Raw genomic sequence first — 17,320 nt, 5'->3', positions numbered from 1 at the left:
GTTACATGCTTTTGCATTTTTGCTATATTTGTGCCCCTTGGGGATTTGAGGCCGATGACTCCTATGATCAAGCACATACAACCATACTAGGTAGGTAGTAGAGAATTCGGGGTCTCGTCAAGCACTTCTCTTGAGTACAACGTCTTCCATTCTTGACATCCTATAGCTCTAAACCTGTAGTTAAAAAGCCCGTTTTTGGTGACTAACCAACCCCGTCTTTCGATTAATCATGTAGAGTGCATGCATCTACCTCATGCAAGGTGGATGAGGACATCCAATGCAACCAGCAGCGTGAGCAATGTCGACGCCGCTGTCACGCGAGGATTGGCTGCTGAAGGTTGACCGGGAGGCGGACTCGGATCCTGGCAGGTGAGGTTGGCAGCGTAAGAGGTGCAGATAGAGCCCACAGCTCTAACCCAGGCGGATATGCTGGATGCAGCTGCAGAGTCGATTGTCGCCGCACATGGGTTGGTGGTTGGGCTGGGACCAAAACTAGAGTCACATTTCCCGGGAGAGGTTATGTTGAATGCTTGAGCCTGTGCGGCGCCACAAACGTCAGACGATGTAGCCGCCTCAAGATCGATTGCCTTTCCAGACTTGCTGACGGTGAAGACGGTGGTGAAGTTTTCGCTATACGTTGTCCATGGCCCCTCCGGATCGTTGTACTCGCAACTGTTGTACTGCACGTACCAGGCGAGAGTCCAGACGCCGTCTGGGTAAGAAATGGTGTTGACAGCATCGCTGATCAGATACGGGTTCTTGGGCGTGGATCTCGCCCCGGCCACATCGCCGGCCACATCATAACCACCAAGGCCGATAGATCCGGGCGACCTCGTGTTGTTGCCCTCCCACATGGTCCACTGGATTTGCACGTCCAGCGGGACAGCCAGAGATGAGTTCTGAACTGCAAAGACCACAGGCATCAGCCAGCTCGGAGCGTAAGTCTCATTGCGAGGGAATAGCAAGTCCACTTCAAGAGTGGCAGGAAGGGTGGGATAAGTGCTTTTGGCACCCATTGCAGTCATCAAGCTGGCCAATAGCGCGGCGAAGGCGAAGCGAACATGGCTGGAAGCGCCCATGATGGAAGATGAGAACGCTTGAAGTTGAAGGGCATAGAATGAACGAAATGGCGGGTAGCCCGCACTGATTATTAGCTGATTGCCCAAGGGTAAGAAAAGAGGGAAAAGAAGAGAATGCTCAGTTTGAGGCGGGAGACCATGGGGAAGGAAATAAGGAAGAAGAAAGCAACACCCATGGCGGTGCGGGTGGTGATGTCCAGATGGCCGTGTCGTTCGAGTCAGCAGCGGACGCATGCCATCACATGCAGCAGTCAATTTCAACTATGGAGACAAAGTAGTACAAAAGGCCCTTCTGGGATCTTTGGTCCACCAATATTCTGTGTGAAAAGCACGGTTTCGCGGGAAAGACGGCACGCAGGAACCGTTTTGTGTTGTTGGTTCACCCCTGTCTGATATCCTGTTGAATCTCCGGGACTTTGGATCTCCACTGGTCGGTCTAATGGCAAGCCAGATCCGCTAATTAGCTTCAATTTTCCCACGGGTATTCTCCTCCAACTCCATAGCTTTATACTCCGTACGGATTGAAACAAGTCAAAAGAGAATGCAATCCACGCAGTGTTTACCAATCAATCTAGCAGAGCCAGTTACATTACCTATATTTATATCAACCGCGCTACATCATCGCAATTATACATTTGTGCAAAACCTAGCTGCATTCGGTAGATTAGCCTTCTAATACTGCTTCAGTTGCAAACGAGCACATACACGGCCATGAAAGCTTCGTTGACAACGATGGCTTGAGGATCCATTTCTGATCATACAGCTCTGGATCTCTCATCGTTTTACAACACGATTTCCCAGACAGAGAGACGACTTGGAACACTTTTCACCTCCAAGGATTCGAGAATTCGCAAAGAAATACACCGTTGTGACTCCCACACTGCGCGGATATCCACCCAGCGATGTCCCACCAGACAAGGAAGACTATGCTGCTGCCGCCTATGTTTCGGACATGTTCGCGATGATTAAAAGGGTTGGCAAAGGCTCGGTTGTCATCGTAGGACACGATGTTAGAGGCGTTGTCAAGCAAAAGTTTACTTCGGCGTATTCGGACATGTTGAAGGGCCTCGTTATGGTTAACACACCAATTATCCCAATTTTCCCCCCCTTGATTGAGTCTAACAGCTACCAGTAACGGCTATCGGAATACACAATACCATACTATGCGTACCATCCAGGCCAGCCGAAAAAATATTTCCACCATAATGCAGCACATCTTGAACGAAACATACCGCGATCAGATTGCAGACTACGTGCACAAATCACCTCTCTATGGAATGCTTGACTTTTACAATGAAAACTTTCCTGCGCCTCCATATGGACAGAATCTCGGTATTGAGGGCTTGACTCAAACTGTTCCCAGCGCCATTATCTGGGGAGAGCTCGATCCATATCTAAGTCCGGCTATGCTCACTGGTCTCGAGGCTTGTATGGAATTAGACTAGTAGTGGCTCCAGGCGCCGGGCACTGGTCTTTCAAAGACAGACCTACTCTGTTAAACGCGGAGCTAAGGTCTTTTCTCAAATTCCTTGAATACTAGGACTGGGGTCTAGAACCTCAATAGTTCATCAACAGTAGAGATATAATTTCTCAGAGACAAGAATGCGATGTCGCTCACGCTACTATAGCAACGAACAGTCGTATAATACTTCGGGGTGCATGGGTTAATAATTAAATCGGTATTTGCATCCTATGCAAATCGCTTTGATCTAAAATAGTATGTATCGTGCATGTGTCCGTAGATCAAGCTTATAATTACGACTAACAACTTGGCGCACTTTGAAGATGGGAATACAGCTGATTAAAATTTACAAACTCATTGCGTCTCATAACATTTACAAGAATTCCTCTCGATAGCCGCGGACAAAATCACTCGTTTCTACTTCACTTGAGATGTTACACACTTTACTATAACGCTCTAGCTTTCCAATACAACTACTCTTCGAGATGCTCTTTTAGGCGCCTGCTCCGGACATTATCGGTACTTTTTAAATCGGCTGCAGCCACGTCCAGCCAATGAGCCACGGGCATTGAATGATATGCTTAGATTAGTGTCGAATCAAAGACCTGAACCAAAAGATAGGAAAACAGACCAGCTAAATTTTCATTATGATCGCTCTGGCTAGCCTGGATGCGGAAGCTCGAAACGCCAACGTATGGAGAACGGCCGCTGAACTTTTGGCAGGTCGTCGGTGTCGCAATGCAGCAATCAGCATTGAATACTAGTCAGTGCAGTCTCAGAAAGTGTTTCAGCTCTACGATATATAAGAGGGGTAATACTGCTGATGTTGAGAAATATCTCAGGCTGAGCAAAACTGCTTCTTGTCAAACTCATTTTCATATATATTCTGAGTCAAAATGGCGTTGCGACATCTCGTCTTTGGAGCCGCGTGGGCCGCCGGATCTGCGTCGGCAGCCTCAGTAACATGCGCATCTAATCTGCCGCTGAGTTGCCAGAATACCACCGCGGTCAGCAACACTTGCTGCTTCAACTATCCAGGTGGCCAGCTTTTGCAGACGCAATTTTGGGACACAAACCCATCCACGGGCCCTTCTAACTCATGGACTGTCCACGGCCTATGGTAAGACGCTTCCAAGTTATTTTTGCACGATTGATGCGCCCGTTGGCTGTTTCACTAACAGTCCAATTAGGCCTGATAACTGCGATGGAACCTTTCAGCAGAACTGCGACTCATCAAGAGCGTATACCAACATCTCAGCAATTCTAGCAAAATCAGCTCCTTCTACACTTTCATTTATGCAAACATATTGGAAAGATATCAGTGGCAACGATGAGAGCTTTTGGGAGCACGAATTTGGCAAGCACGCTACATGCATCAGCACGCTTGATCCGGATTGCTACACCAACTATCAGCCAACCCAGGAAGTTGGGGACTTTTTTACGCGAACCGTGAGCCTGTTCCAAAGCCTTCCTTCGTATGACTGGCTTGCTGCAGCCGGTATTGTTCCTTCAAAAACCGCCACGTACACTTTGGCTGCTATCCAGGCTGCTCTCACTGCACACCACGGTCACAACGTCGTCATTAACTGCGATAATGGCGAGCTCAATGAGCTGTGGTATCAGTTTAACGTCCGTGGATCTGTTCAAACCGGCACATTCACTCCTGTTGACCCCGTTGGCTCTGGCTCTACTTGTCCCAAGACGGGCATCAAATATCTGCCAAAGTCCGGTAGCCCTGCGCCTACAACGACTCTTAAGACAACTTCCAAGGCAGCGTCAAGCACTAAAAGCTCTGGCGGCGGAGGATCCACTCCTCCACCGGGAGGAGTTCTGTCAGGTAAAGGATTCCTATATATCGATACCTCCAGCACAACGAGCGATGGCTTCCTCGTTAGCAGCGGAGCCTGGTATCGCGCTGGCGGTACTCCTGCCACATACACTGCCACTCCGAACGGTTCTACCTTTACACTCAGCTCAAGCAAGGGAAAGTGCGCTATCCTGAGCGACTCTTCCTTAAGCTGCAGCAGCTCTGTCTCTACTGCCAGCAGCTTTGGCTACGATGGCACCCACTTGACTTACCAGGGATCGGCCAAGTTTTATGCAGCTGCAACCCCAAGCGGACAAGATCAAGGCACTGTCTTCGCAAGCAGTCACGCTGTTTCTGTGGCAATTGCATGGAATGCCCAATAAGGATTTTAAGACAGTTGCCTAGTACGCCGTATATCATGTAACGATAAAAATAAATGGGTGCGTGACCGGATGATGGGTTATGACATAGAACACAGTCCTATTATAAGCACACTAACCTTAGTCTTTTAAGTTATGTTAAAACCTATATCAAATTAAAACTATATATTTACAATATAGAAATTTATGTAGTCTAAAAAGCTTAGTCGATGACGAAGCCTCCATCCATGATTCTGTAGAAGTCGACTCTTGGACACTCAGACATAGCTATGAGAAAGACGTATATAAAGCTTCGCGATAATAGGACATTGCAAAGAAATGGATACACCTCCAATCACAGACTAATGAACAATGGTCTATATATGAAGTGAAAATAGGGAAAGTAGTTCGAGAATCAAAGCTATGCTCGAGGTACAGCAACTCCCTGGCCATCGGATCCATTTGCGTAATCGGAAAACATGGTCATGGCCGCCACTACAAGAGCTTCAGCTCCAATGGATAAGGTTGGCTGTATTGCCGGGGCAAACAAGGCGCTGTGGAGAGAAGGCGCCGCATCGAGACGGTTTGCTTTGGCTCTTTCTTCCCAGTCGGAAGTATCGTGACCTCCAAAGAACCAAAAACAATACGGCTTGCCAACAGCTGTTGCTAAGTGACTGAAGTCTTCAGAGGCCGGAACGATCTCGCAAGCCGGATTGCGATTCTGATGACCAAAATGCGCAGAAAAGCTGCGATTGATTGTATGTGTAGTATTTGGGTCGTTATACATTGCCGGGATTGATGAGACGACCTCGAATACCGGGTCACGCGGACTATCTGAAGCATTACACTCAGCCTCGACAATGCGTTTGATGGCACCAATTATGGAGTCACGAGCCTCGGAATCAACACTGCGGATGCTCAACTCAATGGTCGCATGATCACTGATGACATTGATAGCCTTCCCGCTGTGCAATGATGCAACGGTCACCACAGCCAAACTGCCTGGAGTAACCTCTCGACTGACAATGGTCTGCAGCCGCACCACAATGTGGCTAGCAAGCACGATCGGATCGACTGACATGTGCGGCATGCTAGCATGGCCACCGCGCCCATACACGATAATCTTCATCTCATCAACGCCTGCCATAAGCGGCCCAGGGCGAGTGTCTGTGTGTCCAGATTTTCGAGGCGAGACGTGCTGTCCCAACAGGATATCAGGAATCGGGCAGCCGTGTTTATCATAGAGGCCATCCTCGATCATGCGCCTAGCTCCGTTTCCAGACTCCTCTGCTGGTTGAAAGAGGCATACCAGAGTCCCTGACCACTGCGTCCGTCCAAGAATGAGAGTCTCAGTAGCCGCCAGGAGCGCAGTGACGTGCATATCATGGCCACAAGCGTGCATCACCGGTTGCATTGAACCATCAGCGTCCTCTACACGCTTTTTAGACGCATATTCCAGTCCTGTCAGCTCTTCCACAGGGAGAGCATCCATATCGGCGCGAAGTAGAACCGTTCGGCCTAACCCGTTGCGCATAACAGCAATCAGACCAGTTCCCTCAATGCCCCTAGTAATCTGAAGATGAGGAGAAATCTGGCTTAATCTGTTCGCTATCGCTTCTGCCGTCTCTACTTCTCTCCAGGATACCTCGGGGTTAGCATGAAGAGTTTTGTAGAATTCCTCATATGGACGGTAGTCAGGCGTGTGCGCCTCGAAAAAAGCCTTGAACGGCGAAGTTGGTGACATTTTAATGCAAAGGGGTTGGTAAATAGAACACTAATAAGATTTTTACAACGCTTAAATAGACGTCGTAGACTAGAGGTAAGTGATGCGGAAACTTGGATAAATTATTTTCCAGGGCTGTTTTGGTAGCTTTCCTTGCTTGAAGCATGGTTATGAGGTAGTACAATTTCCACAACAAATAATACATAATAGATAGCAATATATAATAAAACAATACGGTTCCGATGCACCATGCTATAACTTGGGATGGATTGATAATTTCTTACATCTCTCTCTCTCTCTAGTTTAGCAACTACTGGTTTAGGAACCTAACAAAAGTTCATCACTACTTTTACACAGTAGTTACTGCCGTTCTGAAATGCAACATTATAACCCATAGCATAAACTTGCTTCATACTGTACAAGTCAAGCTAACGTATCTCCCCCAGGCTAGATTTTGATATTTCCCAAAAGACCCTCTGAATACTAAAAGCAAATACTAGTTAGTAATGATTCGTCATCCCATATTGCGTACAGGATTCATTCTATATTTTGTTATTTCTAATCTATTCACTGGGATTGCATGTTGGCCCTTATGTTACTTTCAATCGCTACCAAGGTACTGACACTTGATCATTAATCCGTAATACGTCTCTTGACATAAAGTTGTCGGCTTTTGCTATAGGATATAAATGGCACTCTATATAACAGCGGATTCGCTACAAAAATCAGTATTAGACATCTGCAATGGCCAGCCAGGTGTCCTTTGAGAATGCAAGAGTTTTGGTTTTTGACGGAACAGGGGCCCAGGGATGATCAATCGTTCAAGGCATAATTTCACCGTCTAATAAGCGAAATCTGTGTGCTGATTGTGTTAATCTTAGTTCAAACTAGGAGATATTGGGTCTCTGTTCTCACCAGAAACAAGAATTCAACCCAGGCCATGGCCCTGAAATCCTCCTTTCCGGACGTTGAATTTATTAAAGGCTCGTACCTGACAGAGGAGGGCTTACGTGATGCTTTTGTCAATCAAGACATTGCATATTTTTATATCAATAGTTTTAGTGTTGGCGAGCTATTTATAATGATTACCAATCCCCAAACTCACTTACCACCACAGGCAAACCTTCAACAAGTACTTATATGGCACATGGCACCTTTTGAATTCTGGGTCAAAACCAATATCCTGGACGCCATTCGACCAGAAACATCTTCCAATGCCATCCTCTCCTTAAGTATATTATCATGGACAAACGATTTTACGCCATTATTGTGGGCATTGGCCCAGGAATCGGTTCTGCCCTGGCGTTTCAGTTCGCCAAATTCTACCCTATAGTTCTCATCAGCCGCAACTCTTCGAGTTACGAGTCCATTGTGACTGACATTAAAGCTAATGGCGGCCACGCCATGGGCATCACTGCCGATGCCTCCGATCCTAATTCTATGGATGCTGCTTTTGGGCGTATAGAAAGAGATATGCATGGTGCGAACCTTGCTTTGGCGGCGTATAATGCGAGAGGCCCATTTGCTCGTAAGCCTTTTCTCGAATTCAAAGTCGAAGATCTTCAAGCAAACATAGCGGCCGAAGCGTAAGTCATTTTTCGATCACTACATCGACCAAGTTAGCAGAATCTGAAAGACAACGACCCCCTTACCTGAGATATTTCATTAACTTGGGATATAACAGAGGTGGGCTTTTTAATTTCGCTCAAAGGGCCATTCCGCTGCTTCTTACTTCCGTCCAGTCATCTCCTAACCCTCCTTCACTCCTCGTAACTGGTGCGACCGCTTCGCTCCGGGGATCGGCCTTTTTCAGCACAGTCGCAGCCGGCAAGTTCGCTCAGCGAGCTGTGACTCAGTCCCTTGCTCGAGAATTCGGCCCCCAGGGAGTCCACGTTGCATTGGCAGTCATCGATGGTGGTATTGACGTGCCTTGGGCTAAGCATATCGTCATCAACGGCGGGGTAGAAGACGGGAAGCTGAAACCTGATGCGGTAAGATTGCTACTTCTTTACAATAGATGGATATACTGAAGCACAGTTTGGCCTAACATTAAACCATGTGTAGATTGCCAGCAGTCTCTGGCATTTACATACGCAACACAGATCTTCGTGGACTTTGGAGCTAGATTTGCGTCCTTACGTAGAAAAGTTCTAAATGAAGCTTTATTGCTATGGAACTGGGCTAAAAAGAAGTACATGTATATATCTCATATAATAGGAGGTTACTGGTTACGAACTTGAATCTAATATTCTGACTAATGTCGATGAACTTGCACAGACCCCATATCCGCTTACACATTCCAAAATGGGAAATTTTGCAAATGAGCGCCTAATACTATCCATATGATATCGATCCGTCCGACGAATGTCCTCTTAATTGGGTAACCAAAGTCGGTTGGTGTGATGCGATTATAAAGGAACGGCCAAGGTTGGTTTCGCTCAATGCAGCAACCATTGCATATGAGTTCTCTAGTTCATATACATCTACACCAGACAGTCGACCCAGCCACTTCTCATTTGTTACATCATTACAATAACTCGCCACGCTGTCAAGATACATTTTAAAACCGGCCCAGAATATTCCCTGGGTTCGCCTGGAGTGCCTCGCTTACTAAGTACTGCTGCGATATCGGGTTCGTTGCATTGGACGGCAGTTTGCTGAGGGGTGAGAGCATCATTGCAATTAGTTTTGAGGTCGTTGATATACTCGCGCTGCGCCACTACGTCGGCCTTAGTACCAGACCGCGTCAAATGTCCGCCCATAAAATAGTCAAAACTGTACTGGAGGATCTCGTCATGCGCGCGGACGAAGCCCGGCACGTCCTCCGCCTTGCCGAGATATGCAACGGGCGCCCACCGGGGAAAGGCGACATCGACAAGCATTAGCATCTTCTGACTAGGCGCGTAGATGAAGATGTTCCCAAGTCGATGATTGGACCCTTTGTACGAAAGCTAGAGGGTTTGATTGCCGTGGGAAAGGGTGTACTCGTTCTCAAAAGTAACGTCAGGGAGGGGTTCATCAGCACTAGGTACTATCGAAAGTAGCCCCTTGCTGATGCTATGCGCAATACGGGTTGCATTCTCGAATACAAACACGCTACCGACATGGTCTGAGCGAGCGTGACTGTATATGAAATGCGTTATGTGCTTGTTCGTTGTGTTGCCAATCGCATATGCGATGTAATGGCCAATAGATGGAGGTGCATCAACAACCATCACTCCGTTGGTAGAGACAAGGAACAGACAGTTGCACTGGTTGTCAGTCACCATGTAAGCGCCGCCACCGAAGCTCTCAATTTGGTATACAGTACTATTCAGAGGAGGCGCCTCGGTAGATACTGGAGCCCAGGAAGGGATGGTGAGTATTTCTCGAGCAATGCTAGTGGTGGCTGCGAGAAGCGCTAGAGACCAAGCACTAATCAGCCTCATTTTGAGCCTTGAAGATATTTTAAGGTTGAGAAACGAATTGTATCTAGATTGGTAACTACATATATCAGGAACGATAGCTGGTCTACGGAAGGATTTAAAGAATCAATGTCGGTGCGAAAAGAGCTCTACATAAGGAAAGTAGCAAATGACTTAATCGAGTGCCAGGTTAAGATGAGTAAACCCCCTATCTTGCAAAATGCATGGCGTGAGAATGTTTCTACTTTTGCAGATAGGTATTAAATAGATTAAGTTGCGGGGGGTTAGTGATTTGTAAAAGTAGACAAATAGATGAACTAGGTAAGTAAGTTGATAGCATTATGGTAGATTTTACTCTTTCGGGATGTCTAGATACTTCCTCTTGTAGTGCTCTGCTGCTTAGTAACCACCCTATGTGCTTTTAGTATCACCAGCTTAAGCATACAATTTCAAGCCCCTCCAGTAGGGTTGTCACTGGTAAGACTTTAGACCATCTGAGGCTTGACAGTGATCCTCAAAACAAACACCTATCTCAAAAGGAGCAACGGCGTATGCTAACACTGCAGATGATTGGCTAAATGACCAATAAAGCCACACCTGCAACCCATGGTGACAACATAGCTGAACATCTTGATTCCATTCCGCTGACAAGAGTGTATTAGAAATCGACTCGGCAAAGTTAATCCATGCCACTGTAATGTGATCCGCACACAGGGAATTACTTGTTAAAAGCAGAGCCGTGACAATCCTAGAATCAACCACAACTTGCCGCGATTACAGACAGTCACATCCCGCCACAAGAAAGAAGTCCTTCTGGAAGCGTCTCGACATAGGTTCGTATCACTACGACCAATCCAGTTGCTAACTGAATTCTACCGGACTTACCCTTATCCGTGTTTACAGCATAGCTTCACAAGTATATTGCTAACCCTGTTGTGTAATCTATCAGGAGCAAGTCATAATGGCGTCCGATGTTCCCAAACCTACAGTCGTGCTTGTTCACGGAGCATTCGAAGATGGTTCAATCTGGAAAGGGGTCATTCAGCAGCTACAGCGGGCTGGTTACCCAGTAATCGTGTTCGGCAATCCGCTCCGGGGAGTACATGTGGACGCCGCGTTTCTGCAGAGCATGTTGGACAGGATTGATGGGCCGGTGATTCTCGTGGCCCATTCTTATGGAGGCGCCGTCATCACTCAGGCCGGAGGGGAGGAAAAGGTCAGGGCACTTGTGTACGCAGGTTCAATCCTGCCCGAGGCCGGGGAAGCGCCAAGCGTGTTAATTGAGCGGTTTCCAGGAAGCTCATTCCTTACGTCTACAGACGTGGTCCAGTACACACTCCCTGACGGGACCAGCGGCGCATACCTCCTCTACCAGGCTGAGAAGTTCCACAGTCAAGTCGCCGCGGACGTGTCTGAGAGCGAGGCGGCCTTACTACTTGCCACTCAGCGCCCAATGGATAGGCTGTGCCTCACTGAGGCGCCGACGGTCGCTGCATGGAAGAATCTACCCACCTGGCAGATCATTACCACCGAGGACCTGGCAATTCCGCTAGCTGAACAGAAGTTCGAAGCTGATCGCGCAAGGTCGCATTTTGTCGAGGTCGACGCTTCGCACGCAGTTACGGTGTCTAATCCGGGAGTCGTCGCCCATGTGATTGAACAGGCTGCCCGCTCACTGTGGCACTGATCTAAAGAGGAATACCGTCATATTCTTCCAGACTAATAGCGTGTATGATAATCTTCAAGAGTTGTACAAACAAGTGGGACAAGTCATTAAGAAGCTCTTCTGTTGTGTGGAAGTCCAAAATTGTGTCTTTGAGTCCTAACAAAGTGGCCATAAGCATCAGGCCGAGATATATAAGTAAAAAAAGCCACGTTCAAGATATCATACTAGTAGTTGATTGAAAGACTATTGCGAATTTTCGCTATGATCAAAACAACGAAACCTGACCTTTGTAGTGCTTGACAAAAATGGCAAAAAAAAAAAGGCAAAACCTGGATGATGGGTTACGACATAGAACACAGTCCTACTATAGGCACACTGGCCTTAGTCTTCTAAATGATGTTTAGCAACTGGCTATGCATAATCATTATTAAGATGCTTGTCTAATATATCCATAATGGAAAAAACATACCTTTTTAAACTGACGCACCTTGCTACTAGTCTGTTCTCTTTTCAGTTTATTCTTGCTGTGGGTTTGTCACATACGACCATAGGTAGAGGAGAATTCGGGGTCCCGTCTGCTCCCCCATAGACAAGCCTCTAACCGGCAGATTAGTAGTTGAGTGGGTGACCATCAGCGAACACCGGCTGTTGTATGTTGTTTCTTTTTTGCATTTTTTGCTATTGAATTGTCGTTGTTGTGTGTTATTCTGTCATTTGTAGTTGGGTGCTGCAATGCGGGTGAGACGGGCGCCCTCACGACCACTTTCGTAGACCATACTCAATAAGCTCCGCAGGATAAAATAACATTCCAATATCTCTTAAACTATAAAACAAAATCTCAAGTGGTCCCTTTCAGTTGTTTTACAGTCATAAAGTGATTTATTATACATCTTAGAGCCAAAGAGCTGGCCACTCCCTCATTAGCCATTTACATACAAAATTGCATACACCGTCCTTGAACAAAACAACTAGCTTAACTAAAAATATATATTGCAATCCGCAGTCAAGTTCTGAGTACAATGGCGAAGAATACCTCGAGACCAAGAGTCAAGAGTTGGTGAAGTCGACAGGCAGACCAAGATCGACTCTTTGTGTTAAATGAAGCATGGCGCTACTTATTCTTTTCTCTGACTGCGACGCCCTGTCAGAATCGGGTAACTTCTCTAAATATACAAAGAGGTGTGTATGTGCGAGCTGCCTGCATGTACATGGAACTTAGGGCCCCTCATCATAGCCTCACCCATATCAGGATACGATTAGGCTCCCGCGCGGCCATAGCCATAAGCACAAGTGTTACTCAGGCCCGAAACACGACCTACTTCCGTTCATCGTATTTTAATTACAACATATATCACATAAGTCATCTGTATCAAAATTATTATCTATTGCTCCAGTGTTATGTGAGTGTCTTTTTATATACATTACACTGCCTGGGTATTCACACATAATCCTCCGTATATCAATGCCTCCTCCCATTAAAATAAAGATATTTACTTTAAGTTCCTTAGTATTTAAGATAAACATTAGATTTAGTAATAAGTCAGGGAGCAATCATGTATTGAAGCCTGACGTGTGGCAAAAGGCAATGCAGTCCTGCTCCGCTGCGTTAGCAGGCTGTCCAATGAAACAAACCGCATACACTATCAAACCTGCTAATGTGTTACATCACGCATGCTGCACTGGCCTATGAATATATGATTGCTGTGGGTGTGGCTTGCAGCCCTGGAAATTAAAGGTCGTATGAATAGGCTGCCTTCCCTCCCTTCTCTTTCTTTGCTACATAGTTATGTGCTGCGTGTCCGAATATCTTCTCTACGATTATTCAGAGCAAGCGACTTAGCTGTCGTTTGATATTCTACCTTTGTTTTAGACGTCTTCGATTTCTTGCCCTCCATGAGTCAGGGAGCTACTGTGGTAACACTACCAGCACTTGGCCGAAATGTGCGACTTGGTATGCTATGCGATATACGCACTGGAGAGCTGTACGGCGGCGTGTCTCTTTGGGATGACAGCGACATTAACGGCGAAATGGAGATCGAGAGCGACAAAGTTCAGAATGCCGAATACATGTACTCAACCTCTCTCGAAGAATCTCGAAAAAATGCTGCCCTTGATGCCGAAGGCTCGCTCGCCCTAGATCTCAAATTAGTTCAGGCCACGGGTTCGGCTAAATATCTCAATAATGAGAGGTCTAGCACCTATGAAGCCCGGGTCGACGTCTCTTGCAGCATTGTTCGGTATACACGCTATATCCCTCAGGAGACCCTGGCATCGATGAAATATGCGAAACACCTCGAAACTTCAGATTACACTCACTTTGTCGCCGAGGTTGACGAGGGTGGTAGTGCTACGCTCAGCTTTGTTCAATCCTGCTCGTCGTCTGAAGAAGCAAAGTCTATCTCAGGCAAGCTCAAAGCAACTATTATGAAGATGCCGATCTCACTTGAGGCTGAAATCAAGTATTCTGACGAAGAAAAGTCTCAGTTCAACTCTACAAAGATATCCTACCACGGCGCCATAGCCGAAAGCATCTCCAACTTCGACGACGCTTGCCGTGTTGCTGCCGAGATGCCTACCACGTTGATGAGACAAAAGAATGCTCTTTCTTACAAACTTCTACCCCTTTCGGTGCTGAATGATGCCGGGAGCCGTGAAATTCGTAAGCTCGACTCTAAGCTAGTCGTCGAAACAGCTGCTACGCTTGATGCGGGGAGACTGGCAAGACTGAAGCTGGAGGAATTGAAGCAGCATGAATTGTTTCAGGACTCGTTCCCTGCGATCAAGAGTCAAGTTATAAACATATACAATGTATTTCTCCAGGCTGAAACTGAAATGATATCAGCTGCTCGCCAACTTCTCCCTGAACTTCGAAACGGCAAAATTGCTTATGATTCCAAGTTCAAGGAGCTTCAAGATGCCGTCCGTCTCTTTCAGCAGCGTACTCTCTTCGTGGAAGAGTTTATCAGTAAGAAACAAAAGGAGAGTTCTCTCATTGCCTCTACGATTCACACCCTTTTGAAGATCGGTTTTGTGAATTATCTGGGAGAGCCGATGATACAACCACTAGGAAACATCGATCCACCACGCCTACTTCTGTCACTTGGAGGGAGCATTCTCAACAAATTTCGACACCCCCTTCAAAAGAGTATAGAATTGGCAACTATACTTCCGACTAGAAAAGATGGCTCGGATGATGGTCATGATGAATATGACGACGAGGACGAAGACGATGACGAGGATGTGGAATGGTTTGAGAACCCTCAAACAGATGCCGACGTGCGTCGTTCTTGCGAGATACTAAAGAAACAACGTGCGCTTGCAGCAAAAGATGTGATATTTGGAATTGCAAACATCGAAAAAGCGATTCAGCCCCCTCGTCACAAGCGAGGCAGGACAAAAGTCGGCGACATCATTCTTGGTTATAAGGGCAAGCTTGTCGTCGTGACCACCCTTCTCCCTGATGCCCCGACAGCTCCAACATTGAGAGTGGATGGACAGAAGATAAATGTGTCTTGGGAGCATAAACGTAGCGACACCGCTGAGGAAGTACTTCCTACCACTGGCTACATTGTGCATTATCGTCCCCGACCCAATCGAGACGAGGATGGAGCCTTTCCTCGCGCAACAGAAAACGAGCTCGTCTCAGATGTACATACCGCACCTTCTGAAACAATGGTATCGATTGAAAAGAATGACAGTGGAGCCTTCTTGTTCGATGATTGCGAATATGAAGTTACGCTCAGTGTCGAGACAGATTTAGGGATCTCAGTCAGCAGCAGCCCTGTATCAATTCGCACGCCTAGAATGCCTTCTGTGGCCTCTCAAATCATTCATTTCTACAGGACGAATAGCAAGCAGCTCTCAATTGCAAGTCCAGCGAGGAAACCTTGGGAGCTCGTTGAGTCTGCTGGCATGAGCACACTCTTCTTAGGTCTGAAGACTCTAGTGGAACGAAGATGTGCCGAATTTCCCTTTGAAGAAAAGCTTGCAGTGAAAATCGTCGACGTTGCCCCGGAATATGAGCCTGAGCTGCTACCCTCAGATATTCATGACAGCAATAAGACAATTGTGGCAGTTTTCACGGGCACTAGCGGCCATGGTAAGAGCACCGAAATCAATGCCTTCATCTCATATTTGCTTGGCGGCGAGGCCGACGATGCTGCACGTATCATGGTCATCGACGATCGCGGTGCCAAACAAGAACAATCAGTTACCAAGTATGTCACCTGTTACCGAGTTAGGCCTCATTCTCCTCTTTTCGGAGGTAAGACGTTCCTCATTGTCGACACACCTGGTTATGGGGATTCGAGAGGCATCGAAGGCGACAAGTTCGTCACAGCCGCCATGTCTATGTTCTTCGAGACTGTCCGACACATCAACGCCATCATATTCGTGTGCCGTGCCAATGAAGCTCGCATAGGTCCTCTGAGCCCCGTCGCGACATATATATTCTCTCTCTTCGCCAAAGACGTTGAAGGTTGTTTACGCACTATTTACACATTTACTGACCCTGGCGAACCACTTGCCCGTGGGGCCCTTCAAGCACTCCAATGGCCGGTGGAAAATGGCGAGATTGAGGTGAATAATGCCGCGTTTAAAATCCAACTAGATGCAGAACATAGCTACAAGGACCGAGACTGGTGGCGTTTATCTATTTCTGCCCAATTTCTGGTGAAACATATGCTCCTTGGCATGGCGGCTATACCGACCGCGGCGAGTGCTGGTGTTACAAAGCACCGCCGCAGACTTGAGCAAAGGTGTGAACTCACTGAGAAGAAGATCCTCACCACAGCCGAAAAGGCTAGGATTGTTATTTCTAGATTGGGTGACCTGGCCACAACGGTTACAGCTCCTCCAGATCAGAAAATTTGGATTGAGGAACCCAGGGCTGTTCTGCGAGACGTGCCAGACGGTAAAGCAACGACTTTGTGTCTGGATTGCAACACGACATGCCACGAAATATGTGGGATCTCCGATGATAGTAATAAGAACGGCTGTATAGCAATGAAGAACGGCTCTTGCACCATATGTCGGAAACGCTGCCATTGGAATCGACATAAAAATGCCCGATTCATCGTTGACTTTGAAATGCACAAAGAGCAGGTGGTGCCAAAGGATTTAATCCAATCTTGGAACCAGAACACCAGCACGCACGAGGGTGCTCTCCTCGGAGCTATAGAGACATACCTAGAGCTACAGAAAGAGTTACGTGACGACATTGTCGGACTAGCTGAGCTTACGAGTAAACTTATGCAGACGGCGCTCTTACATGACCCAACGGCACTTATCACATATATCGAGACACTCATTCAGAGCGCAAGAGCACGCGGCGCCTCTCCGCAGCAGCTTAATCAACTGGCAACGGCCAAAGGCACGCTGCAATTGGTTTTGAAAATTAAACAAGAAGGAAAGAAAGCAAAACGCGAGTCTGAGATCATGATTGACGTCCTCGGTGCGGTAGAAGAGGAGATGATTCGTCGGATGGAACTCGACATCGACCAGCGTCTTAAGGAAGAAAAGAAATCATGCAATTTGTACAACAGACTTTATGCAAAACTTCCTCGCCAAATTCAACGCAAAATCACTCCGTCACTAAGGGAGGATTTCTTGTTAATCAAGGGAGCAACATACCTTGAGAATCTAAAAGCCATTGTGAGTTTAGTTCAAACACTGCTAGAGGATGGGAATATAGTTGCAACGATCGCTCAGCTAGAAGATGGAGAATAACATAGTTTTGGTTACGTAGAAATGAGGACTGGCTATTGGTAAACCAGATATATATCCGCCTATCATACTAGTAGTTACCATACATTGTAGTGG

At 46.9% G+C, this 17,320-nt stretch overlaps 8 protein-coding genes across 8 annotated transcripts; 5 read left to right on the top strand and 3 right to left on the bottom strand.

Moving 5' to 3' along the window:
• Window positions 1–251: 251 nt before the first annotated feature.
• T069G_11193 (uncharacterized protein) lies at window positions 252–1,079 on the bottom strand (the record flags this gene model as incomplete). Its single annotated transcript, XM_056178398.1, has 1 exon — window positions 252–1,079. The coding sequence occupies one exon, from the start codon at window positions 1,077–1,079 to the stop codon at window positions 252–254; it is 828 nt and encodes a 275-aa protein (XP_056023272.1).
• Window positions 1,080–2,284: 1,205 nt separating this feature from the next.
• On the top strand, window positions 2,285–2,524 carry T069G_11192 (uncharacterized protein; the record flags this gene model as incomplete). The annotated part of the gene is made up of 1 exon (XM_056178397.1): window positions 2,285–2,524. The coding sequence occupies one exon, from the start codon at window positions 2,285–2,287 to the stop codon at window positions 2,522–2,524; it is 240 nt and encodes a 79-aa protein (XP_056023271.1).
• A 913-nt stretch (window positions 2,525–3,437) lies between these two features.
• On the top strand, window positions 3,438–4,731 carry T069G_11191 (ribonuclease t2 family domain-containing protein; the record flags this gene model as incomplete). The annotated part of the gene is made up of 4 exons (XM_056178396.1): window positions 3,438–3,661; window positions 3,732–4,270; window positions 4,316–4,373; window positions 4,437–4,731. The coding sequence occupies 4 exons, from the start codon at window positions 3,438–3,440 to the stop codon at window positions 4,729–4,731; spliced, it is 1,116 nt and encodes a 371-aa protein (XP_056023270.1).
• A 397-nt stretch (window positions 4,732–5,128) lies between these two features.
• T069G_11190 (peptidase family m20/M25/M40 domain-containing protein) lies at window positions 5,129–6,451 on the bottom strand (the record flags this gene model as incomplete). The annotated part of the gene is made up of 1 exon (XM_056178395.1): window positions 5,129–6,451. The coding sequence occupies one exon, from the start codon at window positions 6,449–6,451 to the stop codon at window positions 5,129–5,131; it is 1,323 nt and encodes a 440-aa protein (XP_056023269.1).
• A 1,221-nt stretch (window positions 6,452–7,672) lies between these two features.
• T069G_11189 (short chain dehydrogenase domain-containing protein) lies at window positions 7,673–8,584 on the top strand (the record flags this gene model as incomplete). Its single annotated transcript, XM_056178394.1, has 3 exons — window positions 7,673–8,016; window positions 8,115–8,421; window positions 8,495–8,584. 3 exons carry the CDS (start codon window positions 7,673–7,675, stop codon window positions 8,582–8,584), a joined length of 741 nt encoding a protein of 246 aa, XP_056023268.1.
• Window positions 8,585–9,381: 797 nt separating this feature from the next.
• Window positions 9,382–9,858, bottom strand: T069G_11188 (uncharacterized protein; the record flags this gene model as incomplete). The annotated part of the gene is made up of 1 exon (XM_056178393.1): window positions 9,382–9,858. One exon carries the CDS (start codon window positions 9,856–9,858, stop codon window positions 9,382–9,384), a length of 477 nt encoding a protein of 158 aa, XP_056023267.1.
• Window positions 9,859–10,795: 937 nt separating this feature from the next.
• T069G_11187 (uncharacterized protein) lies at window positions 10,796–11,521 on the top strand (the record flags this gene model as incomplete). Its single annotated transcript, XM_056178392.1, has 2 exons — window positions 10,796–10,987; window positions 11,033–11,521. 2 exons carry the CDS (start codon window positions 10,796–10,798, stop codon window positions 11,519–11,521), a joined length of 681 nt encoding a protein of 226 aa, XP_056023266.1.
• A 1,872-nt stretch (window positions 11,522–13,393) lies between these two features.
• Window positions 13,394–17,227, top strand: T069G_11186 (uncharacterized protein; the record flags this gene model as incomplete). Its single annotated transcript, XM_056178391.1, has 1 exon — window positions 13,394–17,227. The coding sequence occupies one exon, from the start codon at window positions 13,394–13,396 to the stop codon at window positions 17,225–17,227; it is 3,834 nt and encodes a 1,277-aa protein (XP_056023265.1).
• Between the last annotated feature and the right edge of the window lie 93 nt (window positions 17,228–17,320).

Source organism: Trichoderma breve, assembly GCF_028502605.1.
Source record: "Trichoderma breve strain T069 chromosome 7 map unlocalized scaffold00008, whole genome shotgun sequence".
Lineage (NCBI taxonomy): Eukaryota > Fungi > Ascomycota > Sordariomycetes > Hypocreales > Hypocreaceae > Trichoderma > Trichoderma breve.
Note: the sequence above shows the minus strand (reverse complement) of the source record. Positions and strands in the feature narration are given on the sequence as shown.